Source organism: Hemitrygon akajei, chromosome 1 (assembly GCF_048418815.1).
Source record: "Hemitrygon akajei chromosome 1, sHemAka1.3, whole genome shotgun sequence".
Taxonomy (NCBI): Eukaryota; Metazoa; Chordata; class Chondrichthyes; order Myliobatiformes; family Dasyatidae; genus Hemitrygon; species Hemitrygon akajei.
Genome location: NC_133124.1, coordinates 127361973 through 127386116, shown reverse-complemented (window position 1 = coordinate 127386116; position 24144 = coordinate 127361973). Strand labels below are relative to the sequence as shown.

General features: G+C 39.3%; 1 protein-coding gene across 1 annotated transcript in view; it reads left to right on the top strand.

The window, feature by feature from the left end:
• The window catches only part of rttn (rotatin), a 243030-nt gene that overhangs the window by 97785 nt on the left and 121101 nt on the right, over nucleotides 1–24144 (top strand). The window contains exons 19-25 of the mRNA XM_073051703.1: nucleotides 3813–3912; nucleotides 4995–5083; nucleotides 9255–9372; nucleotides 13727–13823; nucleotides 15563–15619; nucleotides 17779–17973; nucleotides 20939–21178. Of these exons, the coding sequence (XP_072907804.1) occupies nucleotides 3813–3912; nucleotides 4995–5083; nucleotides 9255–9372; nucleotides 13727–13823; nucleotides 15563–15619; nucleotides 17779–17973; nucleotides 20939–21178 (896 nt within the window). The remainder of the gene's footprint in view (nucleotides 1–3812; nucleotides 3913–4994; nucleotides 5084–9254; nucleotides 9373–13726; nucleotides 13824–15562; nucleotides 15620–17778; nucleotides 17974–20938; nucleotides 21179–24144) is intronic.

Below are 24144 nucleotides of genomic sequence, written 5' to 3'. Positions count from 1 at the left end.
AGTAACTTTAAATTTCTGGGTGTCACTATCTCAGAGAACCTGCCCTTGTCCCATCATACAAGTGCAAAAGCAAAGAAAAGCATGACAGCTCCTCTACTTAGAAAGCTGTGGAGATTCGGCATGACATCAAAAACCTTGACAAATTTTCATAGATGTGCAGTGGAACGTTTATTCACTGACTGCATTACGGCCTGGTATAGAAACACCAATGCGGTTTAACAGAAAATCCTACAAAAGGCCCAGTATACCACGAGTAAAACATTCCCAACCATTGAACACATCTACTTGAAATGATGTAGGAAAGAAGCATCTATTATCAAAGATCCTCATCACCCAGGCCATGCTCTTTTCTCACTCTTTCCATCAGGTAGTAGGTACAAGTCCCTCAGGACACACACCACCAGCTTCAAGAACAGCTATTACCCCTCAACCATTACTGGATTTCAGTAAATTTTCTGCACTAACCTATGGCAAATTGTACTCTTGGGTTATAAAGCTGGTTCATACCATCCAAGCAAGAGTATTACACTCCTTTTAAACACACAGCTTTGTATGCTTGTTTCAATGACACAGTTCAACAAAGATTTCAGTGAATTGCTACAGCAATATCACACTCCTAAACAAAAGGGAATTATATGCATCTATAGAGATGTTCCCACAATCAATGACCTCATGTTTAGGACTTTTTATTTTGTTATTTCATTCTCTTGTTATTTATTGATATTTATTGTTGCATTTCAACAGTTTGTCTTTTATGCTCTTGCTCTTTAATTGATCCTGTTTACAGTTACTATTCTATTGATTTGTTGAGTAGAAAGAATCTCTGGGTTGTATGTGGTGACATGTATGTACTCTGGTAATAAATAAATATTACTTTTGAACTTTGAACAGCATTAGATACTCACTAGTCCTCTAGTGCTACAGAGGATGTGAAGATATTGGTCAAAGCTCCAGCAATCTTTGCTCTTGTCTCAATAACTTTGAGTATATCCCATGACTCTTGAGACTTATCCTTTAAGACACCTAAAGCTACTTCCTTTATCTCAATCACAAACAAGAGAACATCTGCAGATGCTGGAAATCCAAGCGATACACACAAAATGCTGGAGGAACTCAGCACGCTAGGCAGCATCTGTAGACAAGAGTACAGTTGATGTTACAGGCCGAGACCCTTCATCAAGACAGTCCATGTAAAGTACTCATTTAGGCCTTCCTACCTCCTGCTGCTTTCAAGCAAATGTTCCCCCTCCCCCATATCCTTGAGTGGCCCTACCTGCTCTCTAGTTATTCTTTCGTTCTTGATCAATGTATAGAATACCTTGGGATTCTCTTTAATTCTACCCTCCAAGGACTTTTATGGCTGGTTTTTCCTGATTTCCTTCTGGCTTCTTATCTGGCATCTTTATAATCCTCAAGGACTCTGTTTGATTTTGGCTTCCTAAATCTTACATACTGTAAAGTTTGCCACCAACTTCATAGTTCTCTTAGCCCTCACCTTCCATTTCTGCCACCTACCCAACAGCCACAAACCTGCCTGTCCAGGTAGGCCCATTGTTTCTGATTGTTTCTTTCCCTCTGAACTTATATTTGCATACCTCGACTCAGTTTTATCCCCCCCGGTTCAGTCCCTTCCTATCTACATCCATGACACTTCACACACTCTTGATCTTTTCAATGATTTCAAGTTCCCTGGGCTTGATCATCTTATTTTCACCACGGATGTCCAGTCCCTATACACCTAAATCCCCCACCAGGAAGGCCTCAAAGCTCTTCGTTTCTTTCTGGATACCGGACCCAACCAGTTCTACACCACTATTCTTCTCCATCTGGTGCAACTTGTCTTCACTCTCAATAATTTCTCCTTTGGCTCCTCCCACTTCCTTCAAACAAAAGGTGAACCCACGGGCACTTGCATGGGTCCTAGCTATGCCAGCCTTTTTGTCAGCTACCTGGAACAGTCTATGTTCCAAGCCTACACCATTATCACTCCCCAACTTTTCCTACACTACACCAATGAATGTATTGGTGCTGCTTTCTGCAACCCTGCCGAGCTTGTTGACTTAATCAACTTTGCCTCCAACTTCCCTGCCCTCATATGTATCTGGTCCATTTCCAACACCTCCTGTCCCTTTCTCAATCTCTCTATCTCTTCTGTCTCTTTCTCTGGAGACAGCTTATCCACAGATGCCTATTATAAATTCACTGACTCTCACAGCTACCTGGACTATACCTCTTCCCACCCTGTTACTTATAAATATGCCATCCCCTTCTCTCAATTCCTCTGTCTCCACTGCATCTGCTCTCTGGGTGAGGTTTTCATCTAAGGTGGTGCCCTCCTTAAAAGAAAGGGGCTTCCCTTCCTCCATCATCAATGCTGCTCTCAACCACATCTCTTCCATTTCGTGCATGTCTGCCCTCACCCCATCAGTGATAGGGTTCCTCTTGTCCTACTCTACCACCCCACTGGCCTGCGCCGCCAGCACATAATTCTCTGTAACTTCTGCCATCCTCTGTATCCCACCACCAAGCATATCCTTCTCTCTCTCCCCCACTTTGTTTTCCATGCGGATTGCTCCCTAAACAACTCCATTGTCTATTTGTCCCTCTCCACTGATCTCACTCCTGGCGCTTATACTTGCAAAAAGATCAAGTGCTACACCTGCCCCTACTACTACACCTCCTCCCTCACTACTATTCAGGACCCCAAAAGTCCTTCCAGGTGAGGTGACACTTCACCTGTGAGACTGTTGGGATCATCTACTCTATCTAGTGCTCCCAGTGTGGCCTCCTGTATACTGGTGAGACGCAACATAGTTTGGGAGACTACTTCACTGAGCACCTACGCTTCATCCACCAGAAAAGCTGGTATCTCCCAGTGGCCACCCATTTCAATTCCACTTCCCATTCCTATTCCATCATGTCACTCCTGTACTGTCGCGATGAAGCAACATTCAGGGTCCTGCCACCCTTCAATCCTCTGACCACAATATTCTATCACCCTCCCTCTGATCCCGATTACTTTTCCTCGGTCACCATTACTACTTCATCATTTCCTGTCAGTCACTTTATGTACAGATACTCCTGTAACTATCGTCACTTTATGTACAATACAAACAATGCTAATCTTACATATTTACATTTATTGTGTTTTTTGGGTTGTGTTCTTTATACTTACAGGTGTCCCCTGCTTTACGCCACTTCACATTTACAAAAGACCTACAGTAGTAACCTGTTTTCGCATAACAGAGAGGATTTTCGCTTTTATGAAAATTTTACCCATATAAATTAATGGTTCTTGGCTTTATGCCATTTCGGCTTAAGAAAGGTTTCATACGAACACTCTGCCTTTGTAAAGGTGGGAACACCTGTATTGTTTTTTTTATATGCTGCATTGGATCCGGAGGAACAATCCTTTGTTCTACTTTACACTTAACCATCTTGAAACTTGAATCTCCCTACACTTAAAACTCTGATTCTGATTATGACAGTACATTCCTCTCCTCCCAACAGTACCACCAAATCCAGTCCCAGACCAGAGTAATGCATTTCCTATGCTAATTGGTCCACAGTTGAAGCATTCATCAGTTTGTCACTGAAAAACCAAATGACTGTATAGATTTGGTTTTGGTAAAATTTCTGGACTAACCTATGGCAAATTATACTCTTGGGTTGTGAAGCTAGATCATACCGTCCAAGCAAGATTATTGTTCTCCCTTTTAACACACAGCTTTGTAGCTTGTTGCAATGACACAGTTCAACAGAGACTTCAGTGAATTGCTTAAGCAATATCATGCTCCTGTCTTGTGTTCTAGGATGATAGTGTTTATAAAGTATATGAAATCTTGATCTCGGAGACTGTTGACCTGATTCTACGGAAATCTGCAGCAGAACAGCTAGCAATTATGGCACAAGGTAAAAACTTCACAGTCTGTGCAATGATTTTGTATTATTTTTCAAATGGTAGAGTTTTTACTTGTCTGTCGCATGAAGCTGTCCTTTTTCTTCCCTGTTTTAGACACATTATTTAAATATATTGTACACTTTTTGCCACACTATTTGTTCCAATTTGGTCTCAATTGCTTTCTTCTGTTGGGTGCCTGGCTTCCATATGTTTTGCAGAACTCAGTGCAGCTCAAGGTCTGTCTCAGCACAGACAGCAAGCTGCACTGTGAGAAAGGATATCACAACCAGTGAGACCAGTTTCCAGGCTCACTCACTGGCTGTGAGTAATGCCAGTGATATTCTTCCACATTGGTGCCCTCGTTGCACTAAGTTGTGCAGACTAAGTTGATATGTACCCAGCACCAGACTGTTAAAGCAGAAGATTTATTCTGAATTATGTCATATTATTCCTCCATTGCATGTTAAATTCAGAATTTACCAGCCAATGGAGAAAAAGATGGAAGAAGCGATTTGGGGAAAAAATACAATATTCCCACTGATTCCTGGAAATCTAGGGCCTATTACCACTCAAATTTTTGAAGGAGTATTTGGATGGTATTGAAAATCTTATTCAGTAACATTGTTAATCCATGGTAGGAGCAGTTCACCTTATAAGCCCAGTCACCTTGTCAGTAGCGACCTGCCCCTTCAGTGGAAGAGCCTATATCAGCCTCATTCAGAACTCACAAAACCAGAGTCGCCCTCAGTCTTGAGGGAAGGAGATGCATGAATATTCTCAAGGGGGATGAGAGATGGATAATTATTATTTTCAAATTGCCATGTTCAAAAGATGTTCACGCAGTATATGGAAGCATTATTAAAAATCTAAATTTATTTAGTTTAGAAATTAAATGGAATGGATGTGTGATTTAGATCTGTCATGCCTATACCAGGGCTTTGGCAGATCTATTCAATTACAGTCATTTCCATGCTCATTGCCACAGCTGTTTTGCATGTTAATATTGAACCTGTTTTCACTAATAGTTTACTCAGTGCTTTCCAAAATGCAACTTGCTACGTTAGAATAAATCATGTCTGTTATTTACTTGCAGATGCTAAAATCCATGAAGGACTAAAAAACCTTGGAATAGTAGAAAAGATAGTTTCACTGATATATGAAAGTGTGCACAAAAATGGAAAGGTATTGCGATATGCTTTTTCTTCGGTCTGTGCTTATTGACACAAATCTTAAGTTGATTTGTGAAGGCTTTGTTTAATAGCATTTTTCAAGTGTCTTTGACTGCACGCTTTCTGATCACTTTTAGTTTTTGTGACCTCTGAAGTACTTAAACTGTTGTTTCCTTAAAGTTTAGGATTTCAATTATCGATTGGTAGCATGAGCCAGATATATTTTTTGGACGCAAGCTCCATTATAATTTTTACTGACACCTGATTTATTATTCTAAATTTATTTTAAATATGTGATAGTATGTGAATTTTACCTTGTATTTATTAGAAACATAGAAAATAGGTGCAGGAGTAGGCCATTCGGCCCTTGGAGCCTGCACCGACATTCAGTATGATCATGGCTGATCATCCAACTCAGAACCCTGTACCTGCTTTCTCTCCATACCCCCTGATCCCTTTAGCCACAAGGGCCATATCTAACTTCCTCTTAAATATAGCCAATGAACCGGCCTCAACTGTTTCCTGTGGCAGAGAATTCCACAGATTCACCACTCTCTGTGTGAAGAAGTTTTTCCTCATCTCGGTCCTAAAAGACTTCCCCTTTATCCTTAAACTGTGACCCCTCGTTCTGGACTTCCCCAACATCAGAAACAATCTTCCTGCATCTAGCCTGTCCAATCCCTTTAGAATTTTATTCGTTTCAATAAGATCCCCCCTCAATCTTCTAAATTCCAGTGAGTATAAGCCTAGTCGATCCAGTCTTTCTTCATATGAAAGACCTGCCATCCCAGGAATCAATCTGGTGAACCTTCTCTGTGCTCCCTCTATGGCAAGAATGTCTTTCCTCAGATTAGGGGACCAAAACTGCACACAATATTCTAGGTGTGGTCTCACCAAGGCCTTGTACAACTGCAGTAGAACCTCCCTGCTCCTGTACTCAAATCCTTTTGCTATGAATGCCAACATTTGCCTTTTTAACCGCCTGCTGTACCTGCATGCCCACCTTCAATGACTGGTGTACAATGACACCCAGGTCTCGTTGCATCTCCCCTTTTCCTAATCGGCCACCATTCAGATAATAATCTGTTTTCCTGTTCTTGCAACCAAAGTGGATAACCTCACATTTATCCACATTAAATTGCATCTGCCATGAATTTGCCCACTCACCTAACCTATCCAAGTCACCCTGCATCCTCTTAGCATCCTCCTCACAGCTAACACCGCCGCCCAGCTTCGTGTCATCCGCAAACTTAGATAGATAGATAGATAGATACTTTATTCATCCCCATGGGGAAATTCAACTTTTTTCCAATGTCCCATACACTTGTTGTAGCAAAACTAATTACATACAATACTTAACTCAGTAAAAAATATGATATGCATCTAAATCACTATCTCAAAAAGCATTAATAATAGCTTTTAAAAAGTTCATAAGTCCTGGCGGTAGAATTGTAAAGCCTAATGGCATTGGGCTGCATTTAATTCCCTCGTCTAAATCATTAATATATATTGTAAACAACTGGGGTTCCAGCACTGAACATTGTGGTACCCCACTAGTCACTGCCTGCCATTCTGAAAAGGTCCTGTTTACTCCCACTCTTTGCTTCCTGTCTGCCAACCAATTCTCTATCCACATCAATACCATACCCCCAATACCATGTGCTTTAAGTTTGCACATTAATCTCCTGTGTGGGACCTTGTCAAAAGCCTTTTGAAAATCTAAATATACCACATCCACTGGCTCTCCCCTATCCACTTTACTAGTTGCATCTTCAAAAAATTCTATAAGATTCGTCAGACATGATTTTCCTTTCACAAATCCATGCTGACTTTGTCCGATGATTTCACCTCTTTCCAAATGTGCTGTTATCATATCTTTGATAACCGACTCTAGCATTTTCCCCACCACCGATGTCAGACTAACCGGTCTATAATTCCCCGGTTTCTCTCTCCCTTCTTTTTTAAAAAGTGGGGTTACATTAGCCACCCTCCAATCCTCAGGAGCTAATCCAGAATCTAAGGAGTTTTGAAAAATTATCACTAATGCATCCACTATTTCTTGGGCTACTTCCTTAAACACTCTGGGATGCAGACCATCTGGCTCTGGGGATTTATCTGCCTTTAATCCCTTCAATTTAACTAACACCACTTCCATACTAACATGTATTTCCCTCAGTTCCTCCATCTCACTAGACCCTCGGTCCCTTACTACCGGTATTTCCGGAAGATTATTTATGTCCTCCTTAGTGAAGACAGAACCAAAGTAGTTATTCAATTGGTCTGCCATGTCTTTGTTCCTTATGATCAATTCACCTGTTTCTGACTGTAAAGGACCTACATTTGTCTTGACCAATCTTTTTCTTTTCACGTATCTATAAAAGCTTTTACAGTCAGTTTTTATGTTCCCTGCCAGCTTTCTCTCATAATCTTTTTTCCCTTTCCTAATTAAGCCCTTTGTCCTCCTCTGCTGGTCTCTGAATTTCTCCCAGTCCTCGGGTGTGCCACTTTTTTTTGCTAATTTATATGTTTCTTCTTTGGACTTGGTACTATCCCTAATTTCCCTTGTCAGCCACGGGTGCACTACCTTCCCTGGTTTATTATTTTGCCAAACTGGGATGAACAATTGTTGTAGTTCATCCATGCGATCTTTAAATGCTTGCCATTGCATATCCACCGTCAACCCTTTAAGTATCATTTGCCAGTCTATTCTAGCTAATTCATGTCTCATACCTTCAAAGTTACCCTTCTTTAAGTTCAGAACCTTTGTTTCTGAATTAACTATGTCATTCTCCATCTTAATGAAGAATTCCACCATATTATGGTCACTCTTACCCAAGGGGCCTTGCACAACAAGATTGTTAACTAACCCTTCCTCATTGCTCAATACCCAATCTAGAATGGCCTGCTCTCTAGTTGGTTCCTCGACATGTTGGTTCAGAAAACCATCCCGCATACATTCCAAGAAATCCTCTTCCTCAGCACCCTTACCAATTTGGTTCACCCAATCTATATGTAGATTGAAGTCACCCATTATAACTACTATTCCTTTATTGCACGCATTTCTAATTTCCTGTTTAATGCCATCCCCAACCTCACTACTACTGTTAGGTGGCCTGTACACAACTCCCACCAGCATTTTCTGCCCCTTAGTGTTATGCAGCTCTACCCATATCGATTCCACATCCTCCAGGCTAATGTCCTTCCTTTCTATTGCATTAATCTCCTCTCTAACCAGCAATGCTACCCCACCTCCTTTTCTTTCCTGTCTATCCCTCCCGAATATTGAATATCCCTGGATGTTGAGCTCCCATCCTTGGTCACCCTGGAGCCATGTCTCTGTGATCCCAACTATGTCATATTCGTTAATAACTATCTGCACATTCAATTCATCCACCTTGTTACGAATGCTCCTCGCATTGACACACAAATACATACAAAATTCTTGATCTCTAATTCATTAACTCAACCATGTTACTGTTTTATCCCGTGAAAGGGCAAGAAAAGATGCAATATAAATTATCAGTAACTTTGCAAAGGTAAAATATTAGAGTCGGTTTTCTATGTTTAAAAGTTTATCAGTTTATTTGCTTTTATTCTTAAGGCTTCAGTCAATGATTTGAAAAAATTGGGTAGTCGTGATAATTTCACTCACTTTTCTCTGTCTCCTTCCTGCACCTTTAAAATGTGTGGTGTATTCACAGATTGTTATCTGATCATCTGACATTCTCAATTGCATTTCCCACTATCTCTGACATTATATTAATGTAAATATCCCAATGATGGGCCTGCTGCTATAATCTCTTCCAGTTGTCAGTTGTACAAAAATTTATCTTGCCAACTATTGAATAATTTTAGTTTAAAAAAAATCTCTCTGGAATCTTTTTCTACTTAGACGGCAAAAAGGTGTGTATCTTTTCAAGTGGATGTTGTATTTGCTAAAGCAAGCACACCTATTATTTAAACAAGTGAATCAAATCCTAGTTATAATTTAATTGGATAGTTTATCTCTCAGCAGAACATCATATTTGGGTTGTGATGCTTGGAGATGGCTAGCTACTTTAAGAAAAGAGTTGGAAAACTACTTCAAATATGATTCAGTTTGATTAGGATTTATTTAGAATTGTTCATTTCTTTAATATGGTTTCACTTGCAGTATATATGTTTCTATTTTTCCTCTTGAATAGGGCATGCAGTGTTTAGTGTTGCCATGTGTTTCTGTTTTACGGAAACTGGTTTACCTGGATCCTTCACTTCGTCACAGCCTGGCTCAGCAATCCTCTTTTCTACTTGCTCTTTTTAGAGGTGAGCTCCTTGAACTTGCTTACATTGCTCTTTCCTAATTGAAAAGTTGAGCTTATTAGTGATACCTTGTCTGAATTGCCAAAATGGGAGAGTCCAGACATCAGCAAGAGATAATCTGCAGATACTGGTAATCCGAGCAACACACACAAAATGCTGGAGGACTCAGCATACCAGACAGCTTCTATAGAAAAAAGTAAGTCGCTATTTCGGGCCAAAACTCGACTGTACTTTTATCCATAGATGCTGCCTGGCCTGCTGAGTTCCTCCAGCATTTTGAGAGTCTAGACATTTTATTTTTATTCTCCTCTCTGACTTGCAACTTTTTTGAGATCTGTTATCAGTATTGTTGTATTTAAAGTGAAGGTTGATAGGTTCTTTATTAGTAAGGGCATCAAAGGGAAAAGGCAGGAGAATGTGGTTGAAAGATGATAAATCAGTTACAATAGAACAGTAGGGGAAACTCAATGAGCCACTCAATTCTGCTCCAATGTCTAGTGGTCTTATGATTGTGTTCAATAAATAGTTTAGGCCAATTTAATACAGAATACAAATGAAGAGTTTGAGTTATGAGTGAATTAATATAATTCACTCCAGAGGATTAACCTGAATATGCATTGGTTATACAGCCTACTGACATTTTCAGTACAAGTTAGAGCAAAGTCATAAAAAGCTAGACAGGGGCATGCCACATTTCTCTTGGGCACACTTTGTTAGTTGGAACATTGGTAAGAATGTGGTGCCATGTCTAAACTTTAAGTTACCTCCAATGAGTAGGTGACTGTTAGAATCTCGGAGTACTTGATGAGACTATGGGACGATTAAAAAAAATGGGGTTAATGTATTACTGTTAATGAGTAGTTGGTGGTCTGTAAAAACTCATTGGGCCAAAGTTTCTCTATCTTCATGGTATGTTTCTATGAATCTCTATCCAGCCAGACATAAAATTAATTTGGTCCCTTAAAATTATCATACCTGGGATGGCTGTAGAAAAATAGAATGACAGTATTATTAGGAAATGCATAGATGAATGAAGATTGCGACCAATTACCTAACCTGGGGTGGGGATTTGGAGAAGCATGTTTTGTATTTTACTGCTGGTGATTGGTTCATTAATGGGATGAAGCATTTAGAACATTGATGGCGAGGAAGTACTTATCAATCTCTTGGGATAGGATCATTTTGCTGAAAGGTGAAGGTGTTGGGGGGGGGGGTGCAAAAAAAATTCAGTCCAATTTGAGGAAAGTCTTATGGCGAGCATTGGTTTGCCTTGGCTGAATACAGTGATTGTTTTGAGAAGATGTCTCCAACTGCAGTTTACTGAGATTGTACAACTCCACTCCATGTTAGCCATCTTATGATTGTCCATTTTATTTCATACAATTCTGACAATTACAGTAGTAGTGTGATCAATCGAATTGAGTATGATCTTCTTCTAAATGTTCTTTTAAGGTTTATCCCTTAATGGAGAACATTTCTGTGTGACTTTGCTTCATGCGGGGAGGCTGATGCACAGGCAGTCACCACATGTTCCTTGACGGATCGGGGTCAGGGTCCAGTGGCATGGAATGCAAGATGATGGGGGATGTAACAATTACAGTTTGTTTCTAAGTTATTCTGTGTCTATCTTTGTACACTGCGCTTTTCTTTCCTTCTGATTTAGTGAGATATAGCTTAGATACTCCTTGATAGAAAGATTTATATCTCAAGACTTTTTACTGAGGTGCAGTGAATTAACAGCTTGGTATTTCATGGCTTATATCCTTGCAGTGTAATACCATGTGTCAGCAGGGAAGATAGTTTAAGTGACTCTTCTCATGTTCGTCTTCACAAGTATGAAGTTTAATTGGTTTGAATTCTGGGAGCAATATAGAATCTATGAACATGCAACTAACTGGTTTCTTTGAGAAGGGACATTTGCAGTCTACAATGGTACAAAGTAATTCAGATCTTTGCAACATACTAATGACAAGTGCAGACTTTTGAATTGTTTTCTTTCAGCCACTCCACTGCTATTTTTGACAGGTCATTATATTTGAAAATGTGTCACTATTAGATGCCTTTTTATTATTGAAAATTATGCATTGTAACTAGTTTTATCCATGAATCAATGTTTAGAGTCTTAATCATAAGACCATAAGGCATAGGAGCAGAATTAGGCCATTCAGCCCATTGTGTCTGTTCCACCATTCCATCATTGGCTGATCCCAGATCCCCCTCAACCCCATACCCTGCCTTCTCACCGTACCCTTTGTTGCCCTAACCAATCAGGAAATAATCAACTTCCTCCTTATGGATTTGGCCTCCACTGCAATCTATGACAGAGCATTCCACAGATTCACTGCACTCTGGCTAAAAAAAATTCCTCCTTGCGTCTTTACCAATTTGCATATTGCACATTCAGATGGAGATGTAAAGATTTTTACTTCTTGTGTATGTGAAGGATGTAAGAAATAAAGCCAATTCAATTCAATTCGAAAAGGTCTCCCCTCAATTTTGAGGCTGTGCCCTCTAGTTCTGGATACTCCACCACAGGAAACATAATCTCCATAGCCACCCTATCTGGTTCTTTCAATATTTGGTAGGTTTCAATGAGATCCCACCACATTCTTCTAAATTCCAGTGAGTACAGGCTCAAAGCTGCCAAATGCTCCTCATGTGTTAACCCCTTCATTCCTGGAATTATCCTCGTTAGCCTCCTCTGGACTCTCTCCAATGATAACAAATCAATTTTGAGATATGGGGCCCAGAACTGTTGTCAATACTCCAAGTGCAGCCTGACTAGTGACTTATAAAGGCTCAGATTATCTCCTTGCTGTTATATTCTATTCCCCTTGAAATAAATGGCAACAGTGCATTTGCCTTCTTTACCACCGACTCAACCTTTAAATTAACCTTCTGGGTGTCTTGCACGAGGACTTTCAAGTCCCTCTGCACCTCTGATGTTTGAACTTTCTCTGCATTTAGATAATAGTCCGCGCTATTGTTCCTTTTACCAAAATGCATTATCGTCCACTTCCCAACACTGTATTCCATCTGCCACTTTTTTGCCCATTCTTCTAATTTGTCTAAGTCCTGCTGCAATCGCATTGCTTCCTCATCATGACCTACCCCTCCACCTATCTTTGTATCATCCACAAACATTGCCACAAAGCCATCAATTCCATTATCCAAGTCATTGACAAACAATGTGGAAAGTAGTGGTCCCAATACTGACTTCTGAAGAACACCACTAGTCACTGGCAGCCAACCAGAAAAGGCCCCTTTTATTCCCACATGTTGCCTGTCAGCCATTCCTCGATCCATGCCTGAATCTTTCCTGTAACACCGTAGGATTTTATTTTGTTAAGCAGCCTCATGTGTGGCACCTTATCAAATGCCATCTGATAATCCAACTAAATGACAATCACTGCCTCTCCCTTTGTCTACCTTATTTGTTACTTCCTCGAAGAAACCTAACAGATTTGTCAGGCAAGATTTCCCTTTACAGAAATCATGCTGACTTTGACTTGGTCTCATTATCATTAGTCTCCAAGTTAGCTGAAATCTCATCCTTAATATTAGACTCCAACAGTTTCCCAACCACTGAGGTTCGGCTAACTGGCCTATAGCTTCCTTTCTTTTGCGTCCCTTCCGTGAAGAGTGGAGTGGCATTTGCAATCTTCCAGTCCTCTGACACCACACCAGAAACAAGTGAATCTTGAAAGATCATGACCGATATATCCATATCTCTTTTGCAAACTCTTTCAGGACTCTGGGATGTAGTCCATCTGGTTCAGGTGACTTATCCACCTTAAGACCTTTGGGTTTGCCCTTTTCTCTTGTAATTACAGTAAAGGTGTGATAATTTTCTTATGCCTATTGACATCAGTCCTTACCAGCTCTCATTTTGTATCATTAATTCAAAATACAAGATTGTCTTTTCATTCTTCAGTACACGAGTGCAAAAGGGAACAAAAAGTCTGTCATTGTACTTGTGAAGCTTTGACTGACTGAAATCCATGACTAGAAATACTTCCCAAAAATTTAAAGCTAACACTATTATTGGGAGCTAGAGCAACTGCTGAGTCTTTGGACACTGCCATCTTAGAGTCCAACCTCCATCTCCTGCTTAATGTAATAAATATCCACTGGCAACTCTTAAATGTAGTTGTGATACGCCATGATTTGCATTTGGTTAACTACTTCATATAAAGTGAATTGTGTTAGATTGCAAAGTTTTTGTGATTATAATTTTACTTCAATGTGGTTTGCCAGCACAACCAACCATGTAATAAAAAAATTTAAAGCTGAATTACACAATACAACATTACTGATAACGATCAATATTTTATATTGATATTTCTTCTCCTTTCAGTATCCTTGGTTTTGCAGAAAGACAAAGATACAATTTCTGAGGTGGCAGCCTTGCTGACTCTGCTTCTTTTTGACGAAGTAGCCAGAATGGATACTTGGTAAGACTGCAGTTTGTTAGCTTAACAGCTGAAATCATTGAAGTGTTTTAAACGTAAAGGTCTAGTAAGTCTGTAGTGTGGCTCATTGTCTTGTTACACCAAATTGTGATTAAGATGAGTTTTATTTGTCACATGTACATTGAAATGTTAGGCAAAATGTGTATTTTGCATCAAATCAAGTCAGCTGAGCAGCCTGCAAATGTCAGTGTACTTCAGGTGCCAACATAGCATGGCCACAACTTATCCTGACCTGTAAGTCTTCAGAATGTGGGTGGAGTTTTAATGCCAACTTTGGTATTATCGATGACCTGACTTCAAATGATCAGTTGTTACAGAATCCCATATTTCTGTTGCTGCCATTGAAGATGGGTTTATCTTTTGTGTTTTCCTGTATGCTTTCCCAAATCTGCAACTACCTGTGTTCTCAGCAAATCCCCCTTCCCCAGCTTGATTGTCTCCCAGGCATCCCTGGGATGCCAACCAACTCACTCAGCCAATCAACTACTCCAACCTAATCTCTTCCTCAACCTGTTCTCCAACCTTGACAATAGACAATAGGTGCAGAAGTAGACCATTCGGCCCTTCGAGCCTGCACTGCCATTCTGAGATCATGGCTGATCATCTACTATCAATACCCGGTTCCTGCCTTGTCCCCATATCCCTCGATTCCCCTATCCATAAGATACCAATCTAGCTCCTTCTTGAAAGCATCCAGAGAATTGGCCTCCACTACTTTCCGAGGCAGTGCATTCCAGACCCCCACAACTCTCTGGGAGAAGAAGTTTTTCCTTAACTCTGTCCTAAATGACCTACCCCTTATTCTCAAACCATGCCCTCTGGTATTGGACTCTCACAGCATCTGGAACATATTTCCTGCCTCTATCTTGTCCAATCCCTTAATAATCTTATATGTTGCAATCAGATCCCCTCTCAATCTCCTTAATTCCAGCGTGTACAAGCCCAGTCTCTCTAACCTCTCTGCATAAGACAGATCCACCTTGGCTGGATCCTGCTGGATCACAAACAATTCCAATGTCTCTCTAAAGATACATCTTTTCCTTCTCCTTAACCTTAATCCTTACTTCATCCACTATAATATTCCACAACCTAACTGACTTTTCTGCACAAAATTTGCTTGATATTTGAAGTAAACCTTAGGCAATGTTTAAAATTTAAGACAATGTACTTAGGAATTATTGTATGTGACTACTTAGCATAAGCTGGTGCCTGTTTGCAGGATTTCCACTAAACAGTATAGTACTAGATTTTGTAAATAATGTGGCCCAATAATTCTCAAAGCATGTCTTCATTTGAGCTATCTGATTTTTGTTTCATATATTTGTGTAAAAGTATCCAAAGAAAAATAAATATTTTCACTGCAGGAAATGATAATTAAAACAGGATGGAAACCCATCTCTTGAGCAACAAGATGATCTGATTGAAACCTATCAAATGTTGTTTCTTTTTGTTTAAAGCTGACTTTTACAAGGGTAACTTTTAGTTATCATGGTCTCTTATAAGGTAATGTAGGTATATGTCATATGTCTGTGTATGGTAGTTTTAGACTGACCTAAGATTGACGGTCAACATTATGGATATCTGTGGATGATTCAGGTCACCATATTTGCAATCTGAAGCTCTTGGTGATTAATCAGAAGCAGAATCCTGAATTAGTTTCTGTGTTGTTGATGTTTCTCATGGTATTGATTACCTTGTTCACAAGGCCATTTTCTTAACAGGTCTGATAGTGCTGCCACTCCAACTCCATTCAGCTTGCCTGTTGTTGTAACTCAGAGGTAAGCCTTTTTGAAAAGCACATTTTAATGTTATTTCTTTATCTAAATTAAAATATCAGCACACAATTCCATCCATCTTGATTAGGTATGGCAGTATGTATGTGGGCACAGATTGCCTGTTGCTTTTTTTTTAAAAAAAGCAATAAATTAGAAACTTAATCATGACAATAAAATTAAAATCTATTAAAAATAAAATTAAGATCTATTTATCTTGGAAATAAGACCATAAGATGTAAGAACAGAATTAGGCTATTCAACCCATCGAGTCTGCTTGACTATTCCATCACGGCCAATTTATTATCCCTCTCAACCCCACTCGCCTGCCTTCTCCCTCTAACAGTTGACAGACAGACAGACAGACATACTTTATTGATCCCGAGAGAAATTGGGTTTCATTACAGCCGCACCAAGAATAGTGAAGAAATATAGCAATATAAAACCATAAATAATTAAATAATAATAAGTTAATCATGCCAAGTGGAAATAAGTCTAGGACCAGCCTATTGGCTCAGGGTGTCTGACACTCCAAGGGAGGAGTTGTAAAGTTTGATGGCCACAGGCAGGAATGACTTCCTATGCCGCTCAGTGTTACATCTCGGTGGAATGAGTCTCTGGCTGAATGTACTCCTGTGCCTAACCAATACTTTATGGAGTGGATGGGAGTCATTGTCCAAGATGGCATGCAACTTGGACGGCATCCTCTTTTCAGACACCACCGTCAGAGAGGCCAGTTCCACCCTCACAACATCACTGGCCTTACGAATGAGTTTGTTGATTCTGCTGGTGTCTACTACCCTCAGCCTGCTGCCCCAGCACACAACAGCAAACATGATGGCACTGTTGCCACCCTTTCTCATCAAGAGCCTATCAACCTCTGCTTTAAATTTACTTAATTACTTGGCATCCACAGATGTCTGTGGCAATGAATTCCTCAGATTCATCACCTGCTGGCTAAAGAAATTCCTCCTCACAGGAATAGACACTTCACTCACTTCCATACCTTAAAATCCAGCTGAAAGCATAAAGTGCAATTTTTGTTTATACCATTTTATGGGAATTTGACATGAAACAAGTACCCATTGTATGTAATAAAGTGGCCACTGCGCGTTTGTTTGTCTTTTGCTGCCATAGCCCATCCACTTCAAGGTTCGAAATGTTGTGCATTCAGAGATGTTCTTCTGTATGCTACTGTTGTGATGTGTGTTTATTTGAGTCAGTGTTGCCTTCCTGTCAGCTTGAACCAGTTTGGCCATTCTCCTCTGACAGTGATGCATTTTCGCCACTGAACTGCTGTGCACTGTATGTATTTTGTTTCTCACACCAATCTCTATAAATCCTGGAAACTGCTGTGTGTGAAAATTCTAGGAGATCAGCGGTTTTTGAGATGCTTAAACCACCCCATCTGGCACCAACAATTATTCCACGGTCAAAATCATTTAGATCACATTTGTTCCCCATTCTGATGTTTGGTCTGAGCAACAACTGAACCCCTTGAATATGTCTGCATGCTTTTATGCATTCAGTTGCTGCCAGATGGTTTTCTGATTAGATATTTCCATTAACAAGTTGTTGTACAGATATACCTAATAAAGCAGCCACTGAGTGTATACCTTGTGTATTTAAAACTACCATATAATTTCTTTTTTATCTTTTGATGACTTCATTAATTATATTATTATAATGTACAAATGACTGTGCCAGTCATTTCTAAATTATTCAGTATGTAATGGAAATGCAAACCCACATAATTTGATTCAGAGTTATTTATCATATGTACATCCTCACATCTTCCCACTGACCTAACCACAGACAGTACTCCAACACTAGGAAGTTATAAATCAATGGAACTTCTGCCTTTATTATTTAAGTATTTGAAAACATAGTTAATCACCCCTTCCCCAATGCTTTTCCTTCCTTTCCCCTTCCTTCTCACTTTCCCAATGCAGTTCCTACAGTTAGCATGGTGACTTGTTAAGACACTCCTTATGTCTGAGGTCTTGTTTTGTTAGATCTAGCACTATAGCATAGCTACAATTTTAATTGGCTGGAAATCCCCATATAGGATGCTTTAATTGTAGTAGATATTATTTTGTTCGTCAGCTTTTATTGTGGTTTCTTTTCCCAGTCATTGCTTTTATTTGTATTATTTACTCAAAAAGGTACAATTTGATGGTCAAAGTGGCAGTTCATCATGCTGTGAGCCCCTACTGTATTGTCGTTCCATCCACTTCGGACCCTATGACCTTGACACCTGTAGTGGATATGTTGAAACTAGCCTGGAATCTTGCATGGTACAATGGAATTGAGCAGACCTTGGATCAGGAAGGATGTCAGAGAACTGATACTTCATCAGAGTAAGTGTCTGTTTTATATGAACAACACACACAAACTGCTGGAGGAACTCAGCAGGCCAGGCAACACCTATGGAAAAGAGTAAACAGTTGACGTTTTGGACTGACACCTTCATCAGTACATTTTATGTTTTTATTTGCATTATAATTGGCTGTACAGTATGAATTCTGGTCCCCAAGCCTGCAAAATGTCACGAAGGGTTTAAAAGCATTGGTGAACGATATTAATAGTTTTATGATGAAGATAATGTAAGAGAACTTTGATGGGATTTTCAGTTTATCCCTGCAATTCTTTGGTAAAATGTTCTCATGTTTGGGCATTATGGTTTCATTGGTCAACATTTACAGCCTGTCTGTGTTGTTTTCATGATCTGCATTTCACCTTGAATGAAGCAAGAGCACTTTTGATGTTTTGTAGTGGGTATGGAGTCACATTTAAGCCAGATTCAGTAAGGGAAGTGGTTTTCCTCTCAAAAAGACATCATTGAATCATGTATAATTTTATGAAAACTTGGTAGTTTTTTGTACGTCACTGCTTGCTTTTGTTCTAGTTTATTCAGAATATAAATTCTCCAGGCTGAGTTTGGTAGTAATTTTAGGTCTTAGGACTACTAGGTTTCTGGATTAGTTTTACTTAAATGGGTCTTGCATTTTTTTTTGATGCAGGTTAACATAATTTTCTGCAATGAAACATAGAAAATTTCCTCCAGGTACTAAACAAATTCAATACATATTAACATCTTGTATAGTTGGGGATCGAGCCAACGTGCAGTGCCAAGCCGCCCATGTAGGTGGTGGAATTCCCAAGTCCCTGACCCTGTGTGTTACGGTGTTAGAGGTTATGGGTTTAGAGCTAACAGCAGTACATTTTATTTGATGACCATTATTGATGAACACTGCATCCACTGTGAGTAGGTGATAGAGGAAGATAATATTTAGAGTCTTAGAGATATAGTATTAGTGCAACCACTCAAGTCGTGTATGATATTCTTCTAAGGATTTGGGTCCTCGGGTGTTTGTAGAGGCTGATCTGGGATTCACAAATTCTAGTGCAGTGTTGGTTGAGTTTAGTGGTTGTTCAGTCTCTCCTTTCGCAGCCGCCATTTGTTCTCTGTGGCGTATTGGAGGTCTTTCTGGCATAGCACAGCTCCCTCCATTGAGCGAATGTCGTCAGAGTTTTTAGATGTTCTGTTAAATTTCCTCAGGCTGTCTGTGAAGTGTTTCCATTGTCCACCAGGGAGTCGCTGACCATTAACTTGGAGTAAAAGAACCTCTTTAGGGAAACATGAGTTAGGCATCTAGATGGCATGACCTATCCGTCACGGAGATGTACAGTATAGATATAAGCCTCCTGACCCAATCCATCTGTTCTGACCAAGATGTCTGTTTGATCTAGTCCCATTTGCTTGTGATTAGCTCATATCCCCCTAAGATTTTTCTATCCATATCCCTGCCCTGCCCAAGTATCTTTAAACATTATATTTGTACTCATCTCTGCAGCTTCCTTTCTCACTTTGTTCCATTTACCCATCACCTTCTGTGAAAATATTCCCCTTGGGTTCCATTTAGATCTTTCCCCTCTTAGCATAAACCTCTAGATTTAGATTTCCTTACCCACATTATGCCCTTCATGAATTTTTATAGCTGTATTTAGTCGCCTCTCAGCTTCCTGTGCACCAGGGGAAAAGTTCCAACTTTTCTAACTTCCTTGTATCTCAAGTCTTTCAGTCCTGGTAACATTCTCGCAAATATTTTCTACATCCATTCCAGCTTAGTGACACCCTTCCTATAGACTGTAACTGTACATAGTGTCATGACCAATGAAGGCAAGGGTATTCAGTGCCATCTTCACCACTTTGTCTGCCTGGCATTCCTGATTTCATCTTGTGGAAGGAGAAATGTCTTTATGGTATCAGGAGGTGAGTTATTCACTGCAGGCTTCCTGGTCTCTGTATACGGTAATTATTCTTAATGTGTAAGTATGAGCAAGTTGGCAATGTGATGTCCAACCAAGGAATGTCATCTTATTCATTTTCTTTTGTGTGTGTGTGTGGTTTAATGTTGCACCATGTTGAGCACTTTCCTATTTGTAGCTTGGGCCACTTTGTAATCTCTCTGAGGATTAGTTTGATACATGTCGCAGGAACAAATGGACGGCTCAAACTTTGGCTTAGAATCAGTAAACAAGAAATAATTATGGAATCAGAGTAGAGACCCCAATCCAAAGTGTCCTTAAATAAACTTGAGACACAAGACTGCAAATAATGGAATCTGGAACAACACAGAAACTGCTGAAGGAACTCAGTATATATGGATGCAAATGGACAGTCAATATTTTGGGTCAAGACCCTTCATCTGGGCTGCAGTGGTATGATATTATGGTCCTGACTTAGTCCTTTTTAAAAGTCCCGGCCCAAAACGTTGACTGGTTATTCCTCTCCACAGATGCTGCCTGACCTCCTGAGTTTTTGTATGTTGTTCTGGTTTCCCAGCCTCTGCAGAATCTTTTGTGTATGTGATATAATGGTTTGACTGATGATATTAAAGCTATGGATGTTTCCTATAATGGGAAAGTTTAGGACCAAAGGGCACAGCCTTAGAATAGGACATCCCTGTAGAATAGGGATGAGGAGGAATTTCTTTGCAAGAGGGTGGTGAATCTATGGAATTCATCGCCACAGACAGCTGTCACTATTATTTAAAGTGGAGGTTGTTAAGTTCTTGATTAGTTAGGGTGTCAGAGTTGATATGGAGAAGGCAGGAAAATGGGGTTGAGAGGGAAAATAAATCAACCATGATGGAATGGCAGAACAGACTTGACGGGCCACACAGCCTAATTTTGCTCCTGTGTCATGTGGTATTTATCTGAACTATATTGAATTTCACAGTACAGTAAATAATGTAGCTACAACATTTAATTGTACTCCTTTTGATTTAAATGACATATTAATTTGTTTTTTTTATTTAGGTTTCCAGAAGACATGAGGCTGTCTCCTGTTGACAAAATAGTGCTTAAAGCAAGTCACGTTACTAGTGGTCTGCAGGATTCTCTTCTTTCCATCACCAAGGCTGTCTCCCATAGTGCCGTCTATTCTGCTCTTGCCAGGATGAGATTGTATTTATTGAATGACAAACTAGCATTAAAACAAGGATCTGGCAGCTGTATATCTATATTACATAACCTTCAGTGGCATACAGTATTGGGCAGGTTTGTACAATTGCTGAAAATGTTACTCTTGAGTATCTGCCATATATAACTGTTATTTTTTCATATGCATTTATGATTTATGTAGGTTTTATTTAAAAGCTCTAGCCACCATTTTTCTCTAAATGATTTTCAAGATAGTATCAGAAATGCAATTAAAGTGGATTCCAGTTAATTGAGTCAGCTGCTTATTTGGGACAACACTGAAAGAAAAAAAAATCTAATCAAGAATATGCCCAGGATTCTCTTTGTTTAATTGGGGCAGGACACTATTACAGAACAGTTTCTAACTGGCATCAGTCATGTGAATGGTTTTTAAAAAGGGTAAGTGCGAAGAATTTGAAGATCTCAACAGTGATCTTAAATGGTACAATGGAAGTGAAGAGTTAGAGGATACAGTTGTCAACGGGACTGTATGAAGCTAGTCTATTATCTGCACTAGGTGTCTGCGTTGATTTTGTTTGTTTATGGTCAAAGGAACATGATGTGAATGAATTCCTCCATTGATAAGTATTAGAAACTAATACACAGTTGTATAGTACTGCAGTAATATTGGTAGTGTTCTTTTGTTTTATACCTTTTTAACTATTTCCATGAAGCATTGGCTGATTGGGACAGCCACTTAATTGGGACAAAATGTACGTGTCCCAATGTGTCTTAATTAATCAGAATCCACTGTATTTGATCTAGAACATTGGACATTATAGCACATTACAGGCCCTCCAACCCATGATGTTATGCTGACCTTTCAAGCTACCCTAAGATCCCTCCCACATAGCTCTCCATTTTTCTTTCATCCATGTGGCTAAGTTTCTTAAATATCGCTAATTTAGCTGCCTCTGTCACCACCCTGGGCATGGTGTTCCAGCATCCACTACTCTCTACGTTTTATAAAAGAAAAACAAAAACCCCTATCTCTGAACACCCCTCCCATACTTTCAAAGTACATTTATTATCTAAATATGTATATGTTATACAAACTTGAAATTTGTCTCAGGCGGGCCAACCATAAAACAAAGAAACCCAAGAGAACCCATATTTTTTAAAAAAGACTATCAAACACCCAGTGTGCAGAGAGAATTAAAAATACCTGATGCTCATTTAAAAAAATACATTAAAAATAAAAGAACCCACATATTAAAAAAAAGACTGCCAATCACCTTGAAATTTTGCCCCCTCGTATTAGCCATTTCTGCCCTTAGAAAATGTCTCTGGCTATCCAATCGATCTATTACCTCATTATCTTGTATATCTCTGTCAAGTCTCTTCACATCCCCTTTCGCTGCAGAGAGAAAAGCCCTAGCGTGCTCAACCTATTATTGTAAGACATGCACTCCAATCCAGAAGTATCCTGTTAAATTTCCTCTGTGCCCTCTCTAATGCTTTTTCATCTTTCCTATAATGAGGCAACCACAAATTAAAAGTGTGAACTAACCAGGGTTTTGTAGAGCTGCAAAATTACCTCACTACTCTTGAACTTAGTCCCCCGACTAATGAAAGCTAACACACCATACACCTTTCTAACAATCCTATCAACTTGTGTGGGAACTTTGAGGGCTCTATGGATATGGAACCGAAGGTCTGTCTGTTCCTCCACACTGCTAAGAATCCTGTCGTTAACCCTGTATACTGCCTTCAACTTCAATGTTCCAAAATGAATGATTTTACATTTTTTCTGTTTGAAAGTATCTAAACGTGTTTAAATGCAATAGGGTGGTTTGCTACTGAATAGCTTTCAACATGGTTGCTCAAGGATAGCAAATTTGCTCAGGAATGCCTTGAATTTATTTTTAAGGTAAATTTGAAACACTTTCAATAGTGATGCCCAACTTTTGAAAATTCTATCAACTTTCATTGTTCTTAAGCCGCTCCATTGTGCATGGCAATTCAGGAGGAGGCTTCTAGGATACCCAATTCAGGAGTAAAAAAAGGTTTAATGAGAAGCAACTAGAAATGCCACATTCAGGGTGACCCTGAAACGCCAACCTGACTTCCCACAAGATGCATGCTTAAACTATTTTAGACATTGCCTGCTTTTGTATCCTCCTACCTCAGTCTAATAATTATTACATAACTGCGATCAATAGAGTTGACTTTCAGCTTACTGCATTCAGTATATTTCCATCAACAATATATTTAAGGTTATTTGTTTAATTTAACGTTGTCACAGTACTGTGGGTTGAAGGGCCTGTACTGTTCTGTATTGTTCCATCTTTTATCTGTTTTAGTTGTTGCAGCTTCTGTAAATCTCCTTTATCTTAACCAAAATTACCAGTTAGAGTGGGACAGTCTCCAAACACAGAAATAAAGTTGCAATTCATTTGACATATGATTTAATAGATTCTGAAATAGCACTTGAATGTAAATGAAGAGTTTGTAAGTTGATAATGATTTAGGAACTTCCATATTGTCAAGATGTGGTGATCAATGATTTCCCAATTCATGTAGGAGGAAGGGTGGGGAGCTTATTATCGACCAAAGTCAGAAATCCAGTGGTGGTGTGTCTGAGGAGATTGGGAAGAGCGAGATCATAAAAAGGTTCAAAAAAGAGAGTGAGAAATTTAAAGGTAACTAATTGGACAGTTGAGGTTTTTGTGCCAAAGAGGATGGTTTAGAATACAATTAGTAAGGTTCTGAATTTGTTAGCATTGACAAAAGATGCAGTGTAATCAGTTGATGTGAGAGTCCTGTAAATATGATATGTTAAAAGTGATTATGTGAATGAAAATTCAACTAGGCAGATCTTGGAGGTGAAGAGATAGTAAGCATTGGGTGAGATTTTGAAATTCATTTTAAGGTCATGCAGAACACTAGTGGAGAACACTGGAATTTGAACAGCCAGTATAGGGATAGAATAAGTAGATACCAGTGATGCAAAAGATTTTGTGGAATGTAACAAACTCATGACAGTTTATTCTAGTTTATTTTCTTTATTCCAAATACTGCATATTGTTCACAATAAAATCAGA